At 40.1% G+C, this 21,278-nt stretch overlaps 1 protein-coding gene across 4 annotated transcripts in view; it reads left to right on the top strand.

Moving 5' to 3' along the window:
• gramd4a (GRAM domain containing 4a) overlaps positions 1–21,278 on the top strand; it is a 51,924-nt gene that overhangs the window by 17,030 nt on the left and 13,616 nt on the right. For 3 of the 4 annotated variants that reach the window (XM_067582395.1, XM_067582396.1, XM_067582397.1), the window contains exons 4-7: positions 16,313–16,433; positions 18,877–18,938; positions 20,200–20,338; positions 20,876–20,901. In XM_067582395.1, the coding sequence (XP_067438496.1) occupies positions 16,313–16,433; positions 18,877–18,938; positions 20,200–20,338; positions 20,876–20,901 (348 nt within the window). Of the gene's footprint in view, positions 1–10,197; positions 10,674–16,312; positions 16,434–18,876; positions 18,939–20,199; positions 20,339–20,875; positions 20,902–21,278 lie in introns of those variants that run through there. The other variant, XM_067582398.1, reaches the window with a different exon arrangement.

Below are 21,278 nucleotides of genomic sequence, written 5' to 3' on the forward strand. Positions count from 1 at the left end.
TTCCTTCCTGTTTGCCCTTTCCTTGCTTCTGTCCATTTTTTCCCCCTCCTCCTTTCCTTTAAAAAAAAAAATCCTCTAGAGCTCTCTTTGCCTTTTTCTCTCCATCCCGCTGAGCTGCTCTTTCAGATCCTGCCTGCCACTCCCTGCTCTCCATCTCTCTGGAGCTCTCTTTTTGCTCATTTGCCCCCCCCCCCCCCCCCCCCCCCCCTCCCTCCCTCCCTCTCCTCTTTCATTGTGCTTTTGATATCCCTTTCCCTTCATCCTTTCTCTCTGTCAGACACAGTGATGATGGTATGATCTTCTCGGATTCCTCTACGATCTGACAAACACACATGCTCGCACACACCCGGCTAAGTAAAACAGCTGTGACAGCATCATGCGCTATAAGAGTTAGGAATAGAAATGTCATCGTTGCTCTACCTAAGATGGCAGCCACTTGGCATTTTGTAAGGGGATTCTGAAGGGGAGGAACCCTAGTACACGTTGCCTTCTTTTAATGTTTTTGTTGATAGTGAAAGGGTAGTAGTACCTCTGGGTAATGTTGTTTTTTCTACTAACATTACCTCAAGTGCTTCATCTTTTTATTCCCTCTGCTTTCTTGTAGCTCTCTGCCGCTCCTGTTTCTCCTTTCTCCTCTCACTCTCTGGTTATCCATTTCTCTCATGCCTCTCAATCTATCGTCCTGTCTCCGGCCGGCGCAATTGTACTTGAGGGAACACTGAAGCGTGACAATCCATTAGCACCTAATGGAGTCCTGAGCTCTCTGCTCTGCACTCTAGTTACTGTGTATTCTATTTCTACTATTTTCCTTCGCATTCTCCTCCTCCTTTCCTGTCCTTTTGTGTAGTCATCATACAATAAACAATGGACTGGTGAGTGTGTGTGATCCCTCCACCAGTATAGCTTGCTTTAAAACTTACAGAAGTGTGTATTCATCATGTTCTCAGTTATGTGTCGAGAACAGATGAATACAGACTTATATGCTTATATATAGGATGTTGTTAGGTAAAGCTAATCAGATTAGCCAGGCTAAACAAAAGATTTGTTGTAGCACGAAGTTATGGGTTTATGTGTTGTGTAAGGGCTTTGCTGGAGCATATGTAGTGTAGGAAAAGAACATGCCACACTGTGAGAAGACTAGCCATAGTTAGTGTAAGTGCAAGGATGTAAAAAGAAGAATAAGAGTCTTTGTGAAGCTGTATACAGGGAAAGTGGTGCTTTGAGCTAAATGCTAAGGTTAGCATGCTAACATTTTTACATTTAGCAGGTATGATACCGATACCGTATTGGCTGGAATATAAGATGACACCCCCATCCCCTTTTCCAACAGCTGTTTTTGGAAAGACTTTTTGAAGATACAGCACACTTTCACACTTTTCCTGTTGGGAAAGTTTCCCTAAGATACTATTTATCCAAGAAAGTCCTCATCCTTGAAGCCTTCCTCTAGTAAAAAAAAAAAAAAGTTTAATACTTCCATTAAAGGAGAACATAGATTCCACATTTGTATATCTTGTCTGTCAGTCACATACTTGCATTCTCTCTCCTGCCAGGCTCTTGGAAACGGTCAAAATTATTTTTTCCGACAGTTAGCATTTTTCCGAGCGTTTGAGCTCATAATCATCTGTGACAGCAGTATAATTCTTGGCTGCTTGACAGACGATTTGGTCCCCGATCTGTTTCTGCAGTAAAGACATCAGAAGGCGCTTCAGACTCATTTTCATTTGTAATGAATTTATTTCCTCCGCAGCAGAAAAACAGGTTAGACAAACCTTAAGACACTCCTGTAGGTTAAACTTAGCTCATTAAACACTTTTAGGGCTGACTAACTCCAAAAGACACTCTATAAACAGACCTGAATACACTTGCTAGCCTAGCAACATTAAGGCTACAAACAACCCATAATGCAACACTGTTGTTGCTCTCTGTAGGAGCCAGTGTTATAGTGGTACACTCTCCATTCAAATATAATATTTGATCTTGTGAATATGTGAATTGTCTTGTCCTCTAATATAAGATGATCCCACTTTTTCAAATATAATTTCCAGAATAAAATATTATCTTATATTCAAGCTTATACAGTAGTTATGATGTCAACCATCTTAGTTCAGCTACTTGCTACTTAGCACTAAACACAAAGCACATCTGAGGCTGTTGCAGCTGAGGATGTCAGTAGTTTTGCACTTATTTGGTGATAAACCAAAGTATTGGACAATTTGAAATTCTGACTCGATGATGGTGCTAGATGAAAAGTCAGGGGATCAGCAAAGTTATATTTCATCCTAAGGGGACATGCATGTTATATCAACATGATGGACTTTTTTTTTTGCTATTTTAAAAGGTCAATAGTGAAAATAATTATTAGCTGAATTCTTAACTAACTCAGTCATAGTTCATTTAGAAGACTTTCATAATGTAAAGGTCACAGATTTGAACTCTAACAGCCAGCACATCCTGCTTGTTAATTTTAAGTTGCTCTAGATGAGATCATCAGCCCAGCACCTTAAATATGAATGAGTTCCACTTCTGCCGCTGCTACCTTTTAACAGCCCCCACCCCCCCCCAGTCCACCCACGCCTAATTTAAGTTTACAGTTCAATTCTTAAATTCTTAAGTTCTTGCTACACTGATTCTCAAATAAAGGCAATAAAAGAAAAAAGTTCACAGTGGGGTTTCTTTCACTGTGGGGATGAAAAAATGTTTTGGTCTTTTGCACATTTTATATTATTTTAAAATGAAGCAATGTTTTGGAATAGGAACTAAATGAACTGAGACTCATTATTCCCAACCTCGGAGTGTGTTTTGGTTTAGTGCTCATTTCTCTAATGGTGCATCAGCATTTCACCCAAGAAATGATTTGGGCTTCTCGGATCTGTTTCACACTCAGAGTGAAGTGGGTGTAGGCTTGCACTCTCTCTCTCTCTTTCTCTTTCACTCTCTGACGTATCTCTCTGCTCCCTAAAATAAAGCCGGAGCCCACGCTTTATGCTAAAACAAACACACTGCTTAAGTATATTGTGTCTTGCCTTCACAGGAGGCATGAGTTTCCATTCCAGATGCTGTGTGTTTATGTGTGTATGTGTGTGTGTGTAGATACAGTGATCCATGTCTTTCCCCTTGGCATTTGTTGATGTGATTGACCAGTGCTATTCTGAGGGCACTTAATTGGTTAATTTGTAACCATGTTTCCGGACATGAGATCACATTAAAGGCTCACACACTCACACACATATGCAGCAGGGGGTCATGATGGCCTTCTGCTGTCTCACACGTATGTTTCCTTGCGCTCTCTTCTACGTTTTCAGCAATTATGTCATGTGCCTGGTTTGTATTATTGAATAGAATCTCTTTATTTTGCCAATATGATAATATAAATATGTTGTAAATCAATCAGTAAGCTTTCCTCATGGCAATATTGGATTAACATTGTTGCATTGCATTGAAGTATCTTGATCTGTCAGGTATTTAATTCAGTGGATAAACCAAGAAACATTCTCATCTAGTTATTTTATCTATAGGTACTTTTTCGATTTAGCTTCAAGGAAATGTGATATATCATGATATATATTGATATTGTGATATAAAATTACATATATGATAGAAGATTTTATCCATATCACACCAAATGTCAACAGTATGTACTTTTTTGTGTTAAAATGTTTTTTGTAGCACCATTTTTTTTAAAATGATATATCTTAAAATCCAAAATGAGAGAAATTTCAAATCATGACTTCTTAGTAGTCAGATACTGACTTGATCAGCCAGTTCTTTATTATATGCAGACTGGCTGCTTCATCCTCAATTCTGCAGAGCTCTGTACGGTAGGAAATTTATAGCAGCAACCACAGAAGACACAAACATAATGGAGATGTAAATCATGCAAATGTTTTAACATAAAACTGCGCTCGCTGTGTGTGTGTGTGTGTGTACGTGTGGTGTGCAATGACCATCATGGGAATATGTGGAGGTATGTTTCTGTGCCTCTCAGTCTGCACACACTGTACGCCACTCTGAGAACACAGTTTCCTTGAGTGATAACCTTGTGATAGTTATATGATTATAGTAGTATCAGACATAAAAGCAGAGGAATATATCAAATAATATGTGTCCCGTGGGCTACAGAGCTGAGCTCAACTGACTGGTGGTAAAAGAGCAGAAGGGCAGAAGTGGCAGAAGGGAGTGCCAGTGGAAATCACCTCATGTACAGTAATTATATGAGCTGGCTTAAAGTGCTGAGCTTTTATCACCTCCTTTCTCTGCCTTCCCTCAGCTCTCTCCTTCTTTTATCCATATTTTCTTTCACTCCTTCCTCTAAGGGCCACTGTCTTGTTTTTCCTTTCCCTTTGTGTCCTTTTTGCTTCTACTCCCTTGCCTCATTTTTATTATTGGCTTATTGAAATTTGTACTCCAAAAGGAATATTGGCAAGGTAAAAAAACAAAACACATGTAGCTATGGAGCACACGAGTCAAATTGATGATCACGCAGAAGCACTGGATTTTTTTTTTTTTCTTTTGACATCCATCCTCATCCCAGTGTGCCGAAGCGTGTATGTGTTTGTTGGGCTTCCATATTCTCACATTGCTCTGTGTTTACAGGCAGGCCCTGTTTTTAATTGGGTTTATTGGCTTTACCGCTCTTAGTTCCATAACATTTGAGAGATGTGTGCGAGTGAGAGTGAGGCTATCCTGTTTAAGGTCGTGTATTGAAGGTCACTGCAGGGGAACAGGCCTGACTGTGTGCTCTACAGTGGCTGGCTGATCAATACAGTGTCCTAGCTGCTGTCCTACTTCACAGCGGGTAGACGAATACACACACACACACACACACGGCACAAGGCTACACACAAATGTTCACAAAGCAGTAGCAGCAGCAGCACAACTGATAGCTAATGGATCCAGAGATGAATTGCAGTAGGTCTGTAATGCAATGAGTTTTTCACAATACCATCTGGTGCTCGATAAATCTGCTGGTATTGGGAAACCACGCAGAATAACAAGTTCATCCCAGTTCAGTATTTCAAACAGACATTAGGAAATGTCTCATTCCCCACTGATAGACATAGAAAAAATAATACCTAGCTATTAGTTCACTCACACATGTTCACTTTGACTTTATTTAACTGATCAGACCTCTTCTCATACTGTGGTGTGTACAGACTGTGCTTGACTGACAGCTCTCTCAGACCCCTGTTAGTTTTGTTGCATTTGTAAGGGCGGGACAGTGTGCAGTACACCTTCATCATTGTTATTAGTTGTTTGGTAATACATCATGTAATTCCCTGCATATTTCATTTCACATTTAATCTTGTTTTAGTAGGAAAAAGCACAGATGTTATTAAAAACATTAACAATGGTTCTGCTGTGTTCAAGTGTCCCACTAAGCTCTGACAGTGAGCCAGCACACAAAAACCAGGATCCTGAAACTGAAGTAGCCAAATGGAATTCAACCATCATTAATCCTGTTATTTATACCTGTGCTTTTCCTACTGTGATATGTCACAATGTCTCCTTGAAAAAGAAAGGCCAGTTGGCCAGAGTAGTTGAAAAGGTCGGTCTGGGCTATTTGTCTTTGTTCTGTTTTTTCGGATGTAAAAACCCTAGACACGTGTTGACACATCCTGTCTGCGTTTTTGATGCATGTTTGTGTTATGTGCCCTCTACCCTTACCAAACTACATGGGGGAAAAGAAATTTAAAAAAAGTTGATGAAAAAAAAAAAATGACATGATGGGTCATGTAGATGGGGCGGAGTGGGGTTTTTTTTGTTTACCTACTTCACCAACTGTGTCTTTTCATGTTTTCTGTGGAGATTTCAAGTAGGAAAATAAAGCATTTGCCACTTAAACTCATACAAAATTCAGACCTGTCTACATGTGTACTATGGATTTATTTTCATATGTGTGTTTCCAACTTTGAAAAAAGCCTTGATCCTTGTTCATTCCTAATGGTGTGAGAGTCTGTACTTTAGTAATCCAATATGCTTCATGTTTCAGGAGGGCTTCCTTTAAGTTACCTCCTCATCTGGAAATTTGAAGTCTATCGATACCAGTATAACAGTATGAGGTTGGCGGATGTTTCATATGCGCAAAATGAGGGCAACTGAACTGTCTTCGTTTGCATTTCTTATAGAAGAACGATGTTCACCATTCTAGTCTTAAAATATCTGGTTGTCATGCCGATGTATACTTTACCACTAGGACACTTGATGAGATATATGACTCCAGTGGTTGTACAGGAAATTGTGCCCCGAATCTTGTACTCTTTTCCTGTTACAGGATGGAAGAAGGATAAGCACTTAGTTGTGTGTTTACATTGAGTTCATTGACTACATTTAAAATGACCCTCTGGTAAGGGTGACAGCAGTTGGTTTGGTTTAGTATAGAGGCATTCTGAGTCTACCAATATGTCTTTACGGTTTCTTCCTCTACGAAAGGTTATCCTGGGAGGTTCTTTGTACAGTTCACCATCTTGTGGATCACTGGTTAGGATATGCTTATGTTTTATGATTGAATATTCAATTCGCTGTGCTCTGTTTGAGAATCTAAGAACACATATCATGGAAGATTTGGCAGAGGCTTTTTCTACTTTTGAATCTCCAAATACTTTATTCAGTGCTGTGTTTAGTTGTTCATCAACATATCCTCTCTCCTTGAATCACCTTCATAATATCCACATGTTGTTCCAAAGACTCTGGTGTGCTACAGATCCTTTGTAGTTTGTGAAACTGACTAATGGGCATAGCATCCTTAATATACTGTGGATGGATGTCTGTTCTGAGAAGGTTATTATGATCTGTGGGTTCAAGAAGTTTACCTCCAGCTTGAACTTGAGTGATGGACCTCTGTCGTTCAGCTATGTGGTGAAATCAAGGAGTTTCTGTTCACCAATTGTCCAGAGAAATGTTATATCATCAATAAACCTTTTCCAGTAGATAAGGAAGGTCAACATTGAGTTTTGCGTAGTTTGGTGCTACAACTGTGCCCATAGCACAACTACAGCGTTGCCAATAGAAATCCTTCCCCACACCGTCTCTTGCCCTGTCTGGTCTTTCTCTGTGTCTTTTGTTCCACCCCATCTTTCGGCCTAAAAAAACTTCTGACTTCACTGATCCATCTGATGTATATTCACTGTTGGATGTAGTGGTAGGGGAAGTACCCCTTTTGTTTGTAAAAGTTCCTGTGAGTGTTGTATTCTTATATTGCCAAGTATAAACTCTTTTGTTCTTCATCCCGTTGAAAATTTTCAATTTTTTTTTGTGATCAGGGTGTCTTGTAGTTCAAGCTTCAATTTCTTGACCATTTCCATGTTTTCATTGAATTTTGTTGTGTCTATGTTGTGTTTTTTTTCAGGTCCTCTATGATTTCACTGACGATTAATGCCATTAGATTGATTGAGCATTTATTAAGTCCATTGTTTACAGAAGGGCTCATTGTCTGTGCATAGAGTGGATTCCTTTTGAATTCTTAAACTCCGGGGTATGATTTTCTTGGCAAAGTTATTGGTCAAGGAGATTCTGTGTAGATTCATTCTTATTTCCTTTCTGGTCAGATTTTCCAATTTTCAAAGAGAATCATCTGGTCCAGTCTCGTTTGTGCATAGTTCAAATCCATCAAATATTCTTTCATAGTCTTCTGGTGTGAATTCAGATGTTTAAGCGAATTCAACAGGATTAGACATAGTTACCAGTTCAGTGTGCGGGTTGTTTAATTGCGGGTGCTGTGTTGAAAGGAAAGGGAGTCCTGCTGTGTTGAAAGGACGGGAAGTCCTGCTGTGTTGAAAGGAAGATCCTTGTATTTAAGCACTGTGTCACTTTATGACAGATATGTCTTGAGACTCTCACACCATTAGGAACTAGGACTTGGATCTTCCTGTAAAATGTCCTGTGAAACAAATCCAACTTACTGCCAAATCCCCCCAAATAGTTTGTGTGATGACGGACACATCCTATACATCTATGGACTGTCATGGAGTTATGGATTGTATTTAAGCACTATGTCACTTTATGACTGACATGTCTTCAGAAAGGTCCGAAACATTGACACTTTTTATTCAATCAACGCAGAGGTGATAAGTGTGTGTGAGAATTTACTTTTTTAACTTTGAAATTGATTCCCTTCACCACAGGAGAGACTGAGCAAATGGTGTGCGTGTTGCCCTCTACTCTTGAGACCTAACAAGCAAACTTGTTTAAGGCTTCTTGAGTTATTCAATTGAAAGTACAATATAAAAGAGAATGGATTTGAAAAGTCTTAAGTTTTATTCTTCTGATTATGCAAGTGATTGAGTATTCTGTGGGATTCTGTCTCATCACTTGTACTCTGATGATTCACTCTCTTCCTAAATAGGCAGCTACAGTGCATACCTCATGAAAATGAAGAAATCTTGCTCAGTGCCTGCTAAGGAGGGACTGCTCACCTAAGACTTTTCCATCATAGATGAGCTCTTTTCAACAGGGAAATTAAATCATTGAGGCAGAATGGGTCTCGACAGCTCTTGGAGTCCAATATAAGAAGCAGAGGTTTTTTTTTTTAATGGGAGTTTCGAGTGTCATGTTACAGTTGGACCAGATATCTAATTTTACATTAGTTTCACTCACGGTACTTTACTCTGTATACCAGTTCTTACGTTTAAATGTTGTTGTACGTCATGCCATCATGTTTAGATACAGTAGTGTTTAGTCATCATTCAGTAGCTGTAGCTGAGCGTGTGAGAATGCAACAGGTGGCTATGTGGGCAGAGAGACTTAGTTCTTAGAGAAAATTCACAGACTCTATCTCTTAACAAGGCAGCCTCCACTGTATGTGTGCTCTCAGAGTAGAGTTTCTAGCAAATGTGCACAGTGTTGAACTCTGAAGATGTCATTTATTTTCCAACATATTTTCCTGTGGATGCATCCTGTGGTGCTTAAAGGAGACTGCAGAGCCTTGACCAGATATCTCTGATATAATGAAATTTATAATATGATTACTGTTCTCTAAACAGCAGATGCTATCCTCCCTGCTGACACAACATTGGATTATGGAACATTGTTTATCTAGATAATTTATTGCATGCTTTCTTTCACCATATAAATATTTGAGCATGCACACAAACACACACACAGTAACATGACTATCCTGAGAAAGAAGACTGCCTGTCAAGGGGTTTGACTCTGTGTCATGTGAACTAGAGATGAGCAAAGATAGCGTGGCACAAGAGAAAAAGAGTGCTATTGTTTTTATGTTGCAGGGAGAACTGTGAAGTTTGAAATTAGCCATGGAGTCAACAAAATGTTTTAGAAGCGGGGGGGAAAAGTGAAACAAGTGAGTGGAATCACCCAGAGATATCAGGGCCAGAGTGAAAGGGACCACAGAGAGAAGACAAAAGTAAGACAAAATACAGTACTTGCTCTTTGTTCATCACAAGTACAATCTGAGTTACAGTGTAATAATTATAAAAGAAAAAACAAATTGGAAAGAAAAAAGGAACAGGCTTTGAGTAAATCATTAATATTTAGGTCAAATATTTGATCATTTGGTGCTGGAAGTCACATAGAAACACCTGTTTAGGAAACTCAAATGTTATGAACTTGACACTTTACAGCTTTAATTAAGTTGGGTTTATATCATTTTCTTTACCTCTTATTTCTCTTATGTCAGTCAGTGTCTTAAATGGTGTATTGACATCTGATCATTGGCTGGTGGCCATAAAGCTCAACCTTGCTTTTTACTCAAGTCAGCCAGTGTTGTGGCAAATACTGTGAAGAATGGGAACAATGAGAGGCCAGTGTGAAGCGGCCGGTTCTCCGTCTCTCTCTGTCTCTCTTTTGCTGAACCCCCGCGCCCCCACCTTCCTTTAATGAAAGGAGCCATTGTCTCTGGCCTGGATTGAAAAACTCACACAGTACTTTTCCTTTGAGGTCTTAAACAACTTTGCCTGCTTAGATGAAAAGCGATTTGCTGTGCTTGCATATGTACAGTATTCACGCACCCTTGCACATCATCACACACATGCTCTTGCACACATTTATGTCCATGCACAAACCAAAACACAACAGACACTTAGCATATGATCCCACTAAATGTACACAACCACATATAAACCCGTACTAACACATTAACATGAATAATGTGTGTGTATCTGACGGCTCCAGTGTGCTCAGAAATCTCAGATTCCAGGCCCTCTTAGTCTGCTGGCCACCCAGCAAAGCCCCACCTCTCTTTACCTCCGCTGCCCTCCTTCTCTTTTCACCCAGATCCTAACACACTCAGACCAGCTGGGATCACTGACCATCACTCTCATTCTGTGGAAGCCTATCAGAATAGTATATTGTGTTGCTAGTGACAGATTAGTCCTGAGGAACCTGTCATTGGTCTTTGCTTTGTCTCTGAATGGAAGGATGTAAACATGGAGCCTATACCTAAACTTTGAGGAGTTTTGAGGTCATCAGGTGGCAGAGGCTGCTACAGTAAACAAGCTAGGCTGGACTAGGAGAACCAGCAGCCATGGCTCAATTTCAAGAAAGAGCCAAGTCGGCCACTCTGCCACCCCGATTATGCTCGAGTGTCCCGGGGACTAGCCGACTACCAAGACGGATGGGTGGGTGCAGGTTGGAGGACTTAAGCTTTGACAGCTTTGAGCTGCTTTACAGTGGAGCTGTTGATAAGATCAAAAGCCACAAAAGTAACCTCAACCTCAGTAAGTGTCAACCTCAGGAATTTTTGGGCAACTTCAACTCATAGTAATTATGTTTTAAACATGAATAAAATAACTTGAGCTTCAGTAAATAGACTAGCCTTGCTGTTTGGCAACTAAACTACCATATAAAGCTATTTATAGTGAAGTCTCATGTTAGGTAATGTAAAGTTCTGTTTTTAATTGATCATCCCAATCGGGAAAATAGTGAATACCAAGGTATTTGATAACCTTATTTTTATTGTAATATCAGTCGATTTAAACGTCAGCAAGTTAGATAACCCCAACATGTTGGCTCATAAACTTTAAGATGTCAACTTCAGTCTCTATTTAGAAGCTAACCTCAATCATTCTCAGATAAACCCAAATATTATCAACTTCAGCCAGTTGTTAACCCAAACTAATGTCAGCTAAATGTTGTCTCTAGATACTGGTTTCAACAAAACATGGACTGTATTGACGTCAGTGTGATACCAAAACCCAACTCCTGTATATGTTAGTGTCATAAGTTGGGTTTTAAATGGTTAATTTCACTTCTTCTGTTGTATTTGCGTCATGGTGTCAATTTTGAAATGTAAGGGATATAAAGGAAGTCGCTCATATGACACTCAGCCGTGGCGATGCTTGCTCATGACACCTCAGCTGCACCCAGGCTACGCAATGTTTCCCCAACAGATAATCTGAGTCTCAGCAATTTTTCACAGCTGTTACTCTAGTTTTCCAAACAGCTCGCCAAAGTTAACCTGTTGAAGGCAATCAACTTCTAACTTTTTAAGATTCAAGCACAGCATCAGTAAGTTTTTTTTTATTAGTCCATTTTAACCAAATTCATTCAAACAAACCCAGATTTAGCCCATGGCCATGTTAAAATTGTGTCAAAGACCTCACCTTTCAGATTATTTTATTCAGCCTCAGCCATTTTCATCTTCTGACATTAACTTTATCTGGTCCTTCATGTACTGTATTACCACCAGTATTTTCTGCTGCTGTTAAACCTTTATTAGCAGATAGTGTATTGTATGTAACTCAAATTGCTGTTTTTTGTAGCTTTTTTCCCAGAGATTAGTTTCACGGAAACCCTGCATGGGAGAGAAGGTCAGCACTATTAAAAGTGACATCTCCTGGCATGGCATTTAGCTAATCCCCTCTCTGTGTTACAGATAAATGGTCTAGTTACTAGACTTCAGAATGGCCAAAGAGACCCTGTAGATTTATATATAGAAGAGCAGTCCAATTTTAGCTGCAGAACAGGAGTGTTGACAGTATTATTAATATGCTATCTGATGTAGAGGGCCTCTGCGGAACAGAAAAACGATTGTACTCTATCTCTCTCTGTCTGACACACTTAACATATTTTGTCATGCTTTGCTGTATCACACACTTGTGGCCCCACATCAAATACAGTATTAGGGACTCTGAGAATAAGCAATCTCTCTCTATGCTTGTTAAGAAGGAAACAGTCAGTGTGGAAAGAAGGAAACTAAGGGGGGAAGGAACAGGGTGGAGAAAGGGTAAAGGAGTTACAGAGGATCATATATGCACAGGGAAGATTGCACTATGGGGACAGGATATTGGGGGGGAAAGGAAGGGAGTGACAGTTTGGTGAGCTCAAGTGTCAGAGGTGAACAGTTTCAAGGTCTAGAAGGTATAGACAACAGTAAGGTGACAGCAGAATTTTAGTACAGTACAGTATACTCATTGTGTGTCAACAGTAGTGGAATTCACTCTTGAGGGAATGGTTATGAATGGTTTCAAAAATAAAAAGTTGCATCACTGTAAATCACAAATTGGGGCATCCCCCGACACCACATTGTTTGCCCTATATTCTGAAATTGAGTTTTAGAGTATAGTAGCTGGCAGTAGGACAAATGAATGAAATCACTTGAGTTACATGGTGCGATGTACAGTTTACCAACATCACATGAATTCAAGGTGTTATCCTTAAATTTCAAGCAATTATCTATTGCTGCATTTTGGAATGAGCAAATAAATTAAATTAAGATAGATTAATCTTTGAAATTGCTGTAATTCTGTTAACCAAATACTGAAATTACTTAAAGCTGCACAGAATGATGACTATGTGTAATGTGAAAGGTGTTGCTCATAGTGATGAGTTGTCAGAGAATAGTTACCCAGCACTGTAGTTTCCCTCAACTCAACAGAACATTTTAGCGTCTTTCAGACCTTTATTGTGGTTTTGCAGCCGGCAAATGTATTGTCTTGTTTCACTGTCAGCGCTCATGAACCTCGTTTTGATTTTTATGCTACTGGTCTAACACCAAAAGACTGACAGACCCACACAGAGCTAACTTTTTGTTGCACTGCCAAAAAAAAATCTATTAGTACAGTTTTAACTTAGTCCACTTTGACATAGTCCTGTCACCCTTCACGGTCCTTTGACTGGATGAAAACTCGAAGTAGCCTTTTTTGTGTGTGTGTGTTGCTTTGCTTTTTGTTTTTGTTTTGCTTTGTGTAACCACTAATCTAGTTTTGCCTACACCACCCAGGGTGCATTGCTGCTGTTGCTTCTATTTGTCTAATAGGTTTACAGTTGGCTGTGGAACTCCTGGCACTGGGCAGCCTAGCCAGTACTAATCTGCTTAGCCCATAGAAACCTTTGGCCGGCCTCCCACTTTCTCTGTCTTACGCACATGCAGACGCATGCACACTCACTCTCTTGTATTGTTTACATACTATACAGTAAACAGATGCTACAGTTAGCAGATAAGGAGAAGGGAGACAGGCACACTGAGCAGATGGAGGAATGAAAGTGTGTTAGAGGGGTCATATTACATACATGAAATAAGAGAGGAAAGTTACCTACTGTATGTTTACGGTTATCCTCCAATGCACAAGTTTTTCAAAAGGAAGACCAAAATGGCTCTTATTAAACCAGAAATGTAAAAGAACATATTAAGCAGGTACATTATATGGGACCAGGTGATAAAGTATATGTCACCTCTCAGTTCAAGCACACAGCATTGCAGCCAATGCTGTAGCTGCAGGAGGTGCGGGCAATGAATGTTTTATTAGCCTTAATGGGAAGAGATAAAGGACAAGAGTGAGATATGAGATTAGGTGATGAGAGAGAGAGAGAGAGAGAGAAACTGGCAGCTAAATTCTGGTAACATGAGTCCCGGCTGACTGTTTAATGAAGTGTTGTGCATGTGTCAGGCTGTGCAGTGGTCTAGCTAACGTTTTTCTGTGTTTTTAGTTGGAGACATTTTGACCTTGGTTCTCGGTGGCACAGCCAGTGCTTCTTTTATCAGTAGATGTTGTTTCGTAGCAGAATTTTCCTGTAAAATCTGGGTATGTTGGTGTTTCCATTTGAAGTGGTGCCACAGCTTAGAATGGTGGAACTCTTTTTATGCCTCTGTGCTGGTGACAGCCGTGGCCGGAGGCATTATGTTTTTGGGTTGTCCATATGTATATATGTACATATGTACATAATGTCCGTCCATATGTCTGTCCCATCCTCATGAATGCAATATCTCAGGAAGACCTTGTGGGAATTTGGCACAAACATCCACTCAAACATCCCAAGTTGACTCCCTGTTGGGCCTAACCATCAGGGATTTAAAAAAAAAAAAAAAAAGTACTTTAAGATGTTTTCTAGTAGCTCCTTACAGGAATAGCTCAGTGCGTAGCGAGTGTGTGGTCTAGAGAGAGAGTGAAAGCGTGTGTGTGATGGTGAGGCTGCAGCGACAGGAGCAACCCGCCTACCATCCGAAAGTAGGCCGAGAGTGAGAGAGTTTCTGCCAAAAACAAGCACCTAGACTTGGAGACATGAGAGCAGCTGTTCGCTAACAGCTACGTGTGTTTACAGCAGAGAGCAGGAGGGAGGACAGACATCTCATTCCGCTACCCTACCCCTTGCCTAACAACTTTCCTGGCGGAAACCCTGCTCAAGGACGAACTGATTACATTTTGGTGGTCAAAGATCAAGGTCACTGCTACCTCACATCCGTCCCATTCTCTTGAGAACACAATATCTCAGGAACGCCTTAAGGAAATTTCTTCAACTTTGGCACAAATGTCCACTTGGACTCAAGGATAAACTGATTAGATTTTGGTGGTCAAAGGTCAAGGTCACTGTGACCACAAAACACGTTTTTGGGCATATCAAGAATTCATATGGTAATTATGACAAAGTTTCACAGAAATGTCTAATAAAATTGTAAATTGTAACATTTACTTGGATAGTGAATTGGTGACACTAATCTTGGGTGCCCACCTTGAAACTGTGGTGATTGTTTAGATCTTCTGTGCTGCTGGGTTGAAGATGTGTGTGAGGCATCCACGTGTTGGAATTTGTGGCTTCTTTGCAGCAACATCCATATCTGAAGCTTTGTCTACTGTCTTGGCTACAACTTTGTGTTCTATCAGAATCAGTTTTATTTGCCAAGCATGTGAATACATACAAGGAATTTAAATATGACTAATGATCAGGTCCAAATGCCCCTGCCTCTTTCCAAGAGTTTTCTTCATCTTCCAGATCTCATCTTGACCTCCTCAGTTCCCCTAAACTGCCATCTCGTAATTACATTTCGCACTGTGGAAACTGCAAACTGACAACACTTTGCTATCCTCTTGTAGCCTTCCCCTGCATTTTGGGCATCAATAACTTTCATTTTCAGTCTTACACAGCTGCTTAGAGGAACCCATGATTGCTGAGTGTTTGCACAAGGTTTGAAGAGTCAGAGTATTTGTAAAGCTTTGAAACTGGCACCAGCTGACATTTCCTAATGACAGTTGTTGGCATGCCACAGGTCTAACGAGCTGATTAAGGTCTGAGACCTTGTAAAAAGAACCTGAGCCTTCAGAACTCTTAGGGTGCTCAAACTTTTGAATATGCCACAATGGTGTTTTTCTTTTATTATTTGTGTTCAATATATGACATAAAAAGTAATGTTTGCTGAACATATTGTGTTTTATGCTCCATATCCCAGAGAGGCTGTGTTTACATCTTTTAATTAAAAAAATCACAAAAATGTCATTTATCAAGGGTGCCCAAACCTTTGCATACAACCATAAATGCTTGCAGGTAATCATTCATTTGTGCCTCTGCATGTGTCCCCACTTTTATTACCTCTCCCCCTTTAATATTCATGTGTCCCTTTAGTCAGGGGACAATAGACAGGGAGGAAACACTGCTGATGTTGCACCCCAGGCTTAGAAAGCCCTGATACCTGAAACCACTTGATGCTAGAGGCTGACTGACAAGGAGGAAGAGAAGGGGATAGGTGGAGGTGAAGGTGAAAGGAGATGGACTGAGGGAGTGATGGAAAAAAGAGAGACATAAACGAAAGCAGGGCTTTGAAAAAAATAAATTCTATGACTTCAAATTTGGCCATCAAAAAATTATTTTTTCAGATTAGATTGTATTTTAGAGTTATTCAATTTGAAGACTTTTTAAAAAGAAAGTTTGGATTGTGTTTGTATTGTTGTTCTACTGGTGCTTTTTTTGTTGATTTACTAAAACATAATAAAATTTAAATGCTGGATGAAATGTTCGACATAGATTACTCAGCAGACGCCTTTTTCATAACCATGAACATTTGTGTGGAGCTCTTCTGGTTGCATTGTTTTCATATCAAGATTTTTGATACTTACGTCCAGTGTTTGTGTTTGTTTTTTTCCAGAGGAGGAACTGAGGAAGCTGCGGGAAGAGACCAATGTGGACTCTCTGCGGCAGGAGTTGGAGAGAGAGCGAACCAAGCGTTTAGACCTGGAGCAGAAGATGAGTGAGGTGCTCAAGTCCAGGTAAGACAGGAAGACGGAGAGCAGAGTCAAAGTGAGTGACGTGAGCGACAGGAGATAAGGACTAAAATGTGCGATATGGGAAGTAATAATAATGACGGAAAGACAGGAAATGGTGACACTACAGCTCAGCAGAGTTTACCATGGGTTAAGTCAGACTGGGGGTGTGTGTGTCAGTCAGTCCCAGTGCTACCCTAGGTTTCTGTTATAAATAGAGGCCTCAGCAGCTTGGGAGGCGGGGAATTCCACAAGGAGGTGTGCTTGAGTGTATGTGTTTTGATGGCGATGGAAAGAGAGAGGAAAAAAAAAAAAACAGCAACGAGTCACGCGCCAGTCTGTGTAGCCAAGCGCACACTGTCACACCGTCGCTATGCTGGTGACAGGAAAAGCTTGCGTCTCTTGGCACCCTTAAAGCCAACCCTAAACCCAGGGTGCGCATGTACGGCTGTGCGTGTGTGATCAGATGATGTTTCTGTGCCTGCCAATGGGAAATTCCACTGGTGCTCTCCAAGTGATTACCAACACAGAAACACAGACCCAAGAATGTGAGACTCAGTGCAGGATTTTGTAAGAGTTGAACTAATGGACCATGACCCGGGAGTTTTCTTCAGTTAATCCTCGGTCAGCAGCATCCAGCCAGAGAGATGTAGACGAGGACAGCAGATTACAGTCGTCTTCTGTGGCTGTTATCCAGGTGCCACTGAGCAAGGCAGTGGAGTATGGTGGTGACATTTAGAACACTCTGGTTTCACTAGGAATTTTCCAGGTGTGACTAGAATAGGCTCCTAAATTTAGACTGTACTATATCAGTACACTGCAACATCCCAGATACAGATGAGAAACAAATTAAAGGAAAAAGCGTTTGAATTAGACTGGCAACGTTTATTTAGTCACCACGAGCCAGAACAGCTTCTGTGCTCATTGGCAGATATCCTACAAGTCTGCATGTATGTGTTCAACTGGGTTGTTGACTGCTAACACCATACTGTAGCTTATGATTCACATCATTTTCATACTCATGAAACCATTCAGTCACACCTCGTACTCTGTATGGAAGCATGTGAATTTGTTATCTACTCATATATTCAAGTTTTTCCTTCCTTCCTTTTCCCTTTGTCTCATGTCTGTATATAAGTGCAGCTGCTCCTGTGTATAAAGTGGCAATGATGGTTATGTGGTCATTAGAACAAAGGTTAGTTGACTAATTGATTAGTTAATCACCAGAAAATTAATCAGCAACAATTGTATTAATTTATTCATCATTTTGAGTCATTTTTATGATGAAAAAAGCCACGTTTTTCTGATTTCAGCTACTCAAATGTGAATATTTGCTGGTTTCTTTAGTCTTCTATGATTGTAAACTGAATATCTTTGGGTTTTGGACTGTTGGTAGGATAAAACAAGACATTTAAAGAAATCGCCCAAGGCTTTGGGAAATTGTAGAGGGCATTTCTTTACCATTTTCTGACATCACATATTCAAATAATCGAGAACATAAATAGCAGATTAATCGATAATGAAAGTAATCATTAATTGCAGCCCTAGTGGTCATTACTAGGTGAGTTAGTTTCAAATGCTACTCTTTGTTTTTGTCTTTGGATGAAAACACAGACTGTAGTAACACATGGAGGCTGTTACTATTGTATTTTATTATGTACATTGTTTTTTGAAGCTTGTATTCGGAGCCTAAAAATCTAAATTTGAGCTGGGAGGCATAGTGAAACTGACGTGGGACAACCAAATGCCAGCCACAACGTTTGTGAAAAGCTAAGACACCTGTTAATCAAACAGTTGTTTTGTATTCATAGAGAGAAGTTCACCCACAGTCTTACTATTTCTTAGCCATTAGCAAGAAATACGACCACCATTAAACCATTAAAGATGAAAGGACAAGATGCTTGCCAAAGCCAATATCATCTTGGAATGTGTCTCATCTTTTAATTGATTTCTTTTTTTATTCTGCATTCATAACTATTTATTCATGTCAGTGAAACAGATGGAGACCTCTTTATGATATATTTTGTTTTGCATAAAATTTGCTTGACAGTTGAATCAAAACATAGTATGAAGCTAATTTGTGTGGTTATAAGAGTATGCATGCTTAGTTTAAGGAAAGGCTGTCCTCTTTCTATGTATCTTTCTTTGTGAAGCCACTGCTAGACATTTTAACACAACTCAAACTGCCTTTGTTGAAATTATTCATTTCAACAAAGGCAGTTTGAGACTAAAATGTCTTCTCATTCTCTCTCTGTCCCTGTATGTGTCTGTCTTAGCTCAACTCAGACAGCGACTGATTTATCCAAAGCAGCAGCTTTCTTAACATGAACTTCCTGAGACGTGCCTGCTATAGCATCTGCAGCTCTGGCAACAGAGAAGTGAGACTGACACTTGAAAAATCTCTCTCTCTCTCTGTCTCTCTCTCTCTCTCTCTCTCCCTCTCCCTCAGGCTGGAGGACTCTCCGCCACAACCTCCCCGAAAACAGCAGTCGCCCTCTAACAATGGAACAGGTAAGACCCCGGAGGGAGAAAGACAGCCAGGCGAGTGAGAGTCAGGAAGGGGGGTGAGTGGAAAGGAAGACTTTGACGTCTTCTAGCGTGGGAGTAAATCAAGAGGACCGTGTGTGTGTGTGTGTGTGTGTGTGTGTGTGTGTGTGTGTGTGTGATGTAGGATGTATGCGTGGAAGGTTTGAAAGGAGGGGAGTGTGTCAGAGGTGCAGATGGGTTATTCCAGGGCATATAACAGTGTGTGGTGTGCGTGCGCTTTCTCATGGCAACAGTATTACACACTTATGGAGACTACAGGGTGATTTTGAGTTTGTAATTTGTTGTTTGCTGTGTATACATTGCACCAAAACCTATTTAGTTGTTTTCATTAATACAAAGCTGCACTAACAATGTCAGTGCTGTCCGCGTGTGCGTGTTTAAACATACGTCAAAGAGGGGAGCGTGTGTATATTTTAGAGAGAGAGAGAGAAATGGAGCAAGAGACAGAGAGACTTATTTTGGAAAATGGGTTATGATTGTAGATCACTTCATCTAGGGCAGACGTGCCTGATTGGACTGTGTTAACTGTGTAAACTATAAATGAAAATGGCTTCTAACACAATGTCATCATCAGCACAAAGATACTCGTGTTCATAATGAATGTGCAGCAGAAAAAAACCAACCCTGCCGGAGCTTTCACTTTGCCATAATTACATTCTTTTTTTTTTTTGTTTGTTTACGTATTCATCCTCTCAGTGACTGAGCATACAGGCTGTTCTTTTTTTTTTTTATTCAGCTGCATATTCACAGTCACATTCAGGCGCGGTTCTGCAGCTGCATTAGTGTCCATTAGTGTACGACACAGGGGCATTTCAGCATTAGTAATTGACCGTTTATTAAGCCCCACCCACCCCCCTAGGCACTGTTGCTACGCCTGTCAAGCTTTCAGTTCTTGTGCAGCACATATGCTCTTTATAGTAATTACAAGGGCCGATTTACTACTAGAAATGTTAAGTATTTTCATAATCAATAGGTCAGCATCCTCACCAGCTGATGATCCATTTAGAAAACATAGAAATAAAGGAGCAGCATAATTCTTGGATTGCATGGTAGAGTGAGTTAGCCCTAGTGTCGTAGTACAGTATTTCAATAAAAGTTTGTTCTAACATAACTCTAGATCACATTAGATCACCACATAGCCATCTTTTTATACAAACAACAGATTATTTTATGGAAATCGATCATTTCGGGAAACACAGAAACCTAATATATCTGTTCTCTTTAGCGGAGAAACAGCAGAAGGAGGTATGGAGTTCGCGGCTGCAGAAGTGGCTGTACGAGCGCTTCGGGGTTTACATCGAAGACTTCCGTTTTCAGCCGGAGGAGAGCACTGTAGAGGCTGAGGAACCGCTAAGTGCTAAAAGGTGGGTGTGAGAGCCGCTCTGAAACAGAGTATAAAGGGTCTGTCCTCAAGTATTGATTCTGCGGTTGTTCAAGAAGATGTGGAGTCAGACAGCTAGACAGCAACGAGGGAATACTAAAGGTGTGCAGCCAAATACAGTTATCATGAACAGTGTCACAGTTGTCAGGAAATTGTATTTGCTTTTATTTGATGAATAGAGTCATATTATAGACCGTGAATGTGCACTATAAATTAAAAAAACTGTTGTACTTCAATGTACTGTAGCTCCCTTGAACTGTGCACTTGCATTATGTTGCTTGCAAAAGGAGACAAGTTCAGAAAAACATTTATTGTGCAGGAAGAATTACGAGAGGACTGAGGAAGAAAGCTCTTTTCTTATTCCTCCTCTGTAAAGGCGAGTGAGTCATGCCAGGCTGATTAAGGCCAAAGTGTCAGCACTTCCTCTCGCACACAAAATAGCATTTTCTTTGTGTGTGTTTTAAACATGAGCATCTGTATGTGTTCTGACCTTCACTTTTTGTGTTTGTTTTACATCCAGGTTGACAGAAAATATGAGGCGACTCAGTGAGTATTCAAAAACACACACAAATAAATAGAAAGCTACAGTGGAAGTACAGACTGTTTTCTAACTTTGCTGTCAGTTTATCATTAGGTTTTCAGTAGTTATTTGTTGCATAGCAGCTTCTGCAAAATTCTGCAGTGCTACAATATCAACCACAGTGAAAATTATGCACCACACACTCCCCGTTCATGTTATTTCCCTTTTAACATGAAGACATTTAATTAATATGGATGGATTGAAAGTAGAATTTAACCATCCGGAACAGATTTTCACTGTGAAAAAACTAATTCTCATTTAAGAAATAACATTTTTCATACATTTAAGTCCTACAAGTCACTATTCATAAATTGAACTAGAGGTGTCACGATTCTCCAAATCC

The sequence above is a fragment of the Thunnus thynnus genome, chromosome 23 (genome assembly GCF_963924715.1).
Source record: "Thunnus thynnus chromosome 23, fThuThy2.1, whole genome shotgun sequence".
NCBI lineage: Eukaryota > Metazoa > Chordata > Actinopteri > Scombriformes > Scombridae > Thunnus > Thunnus thynnus.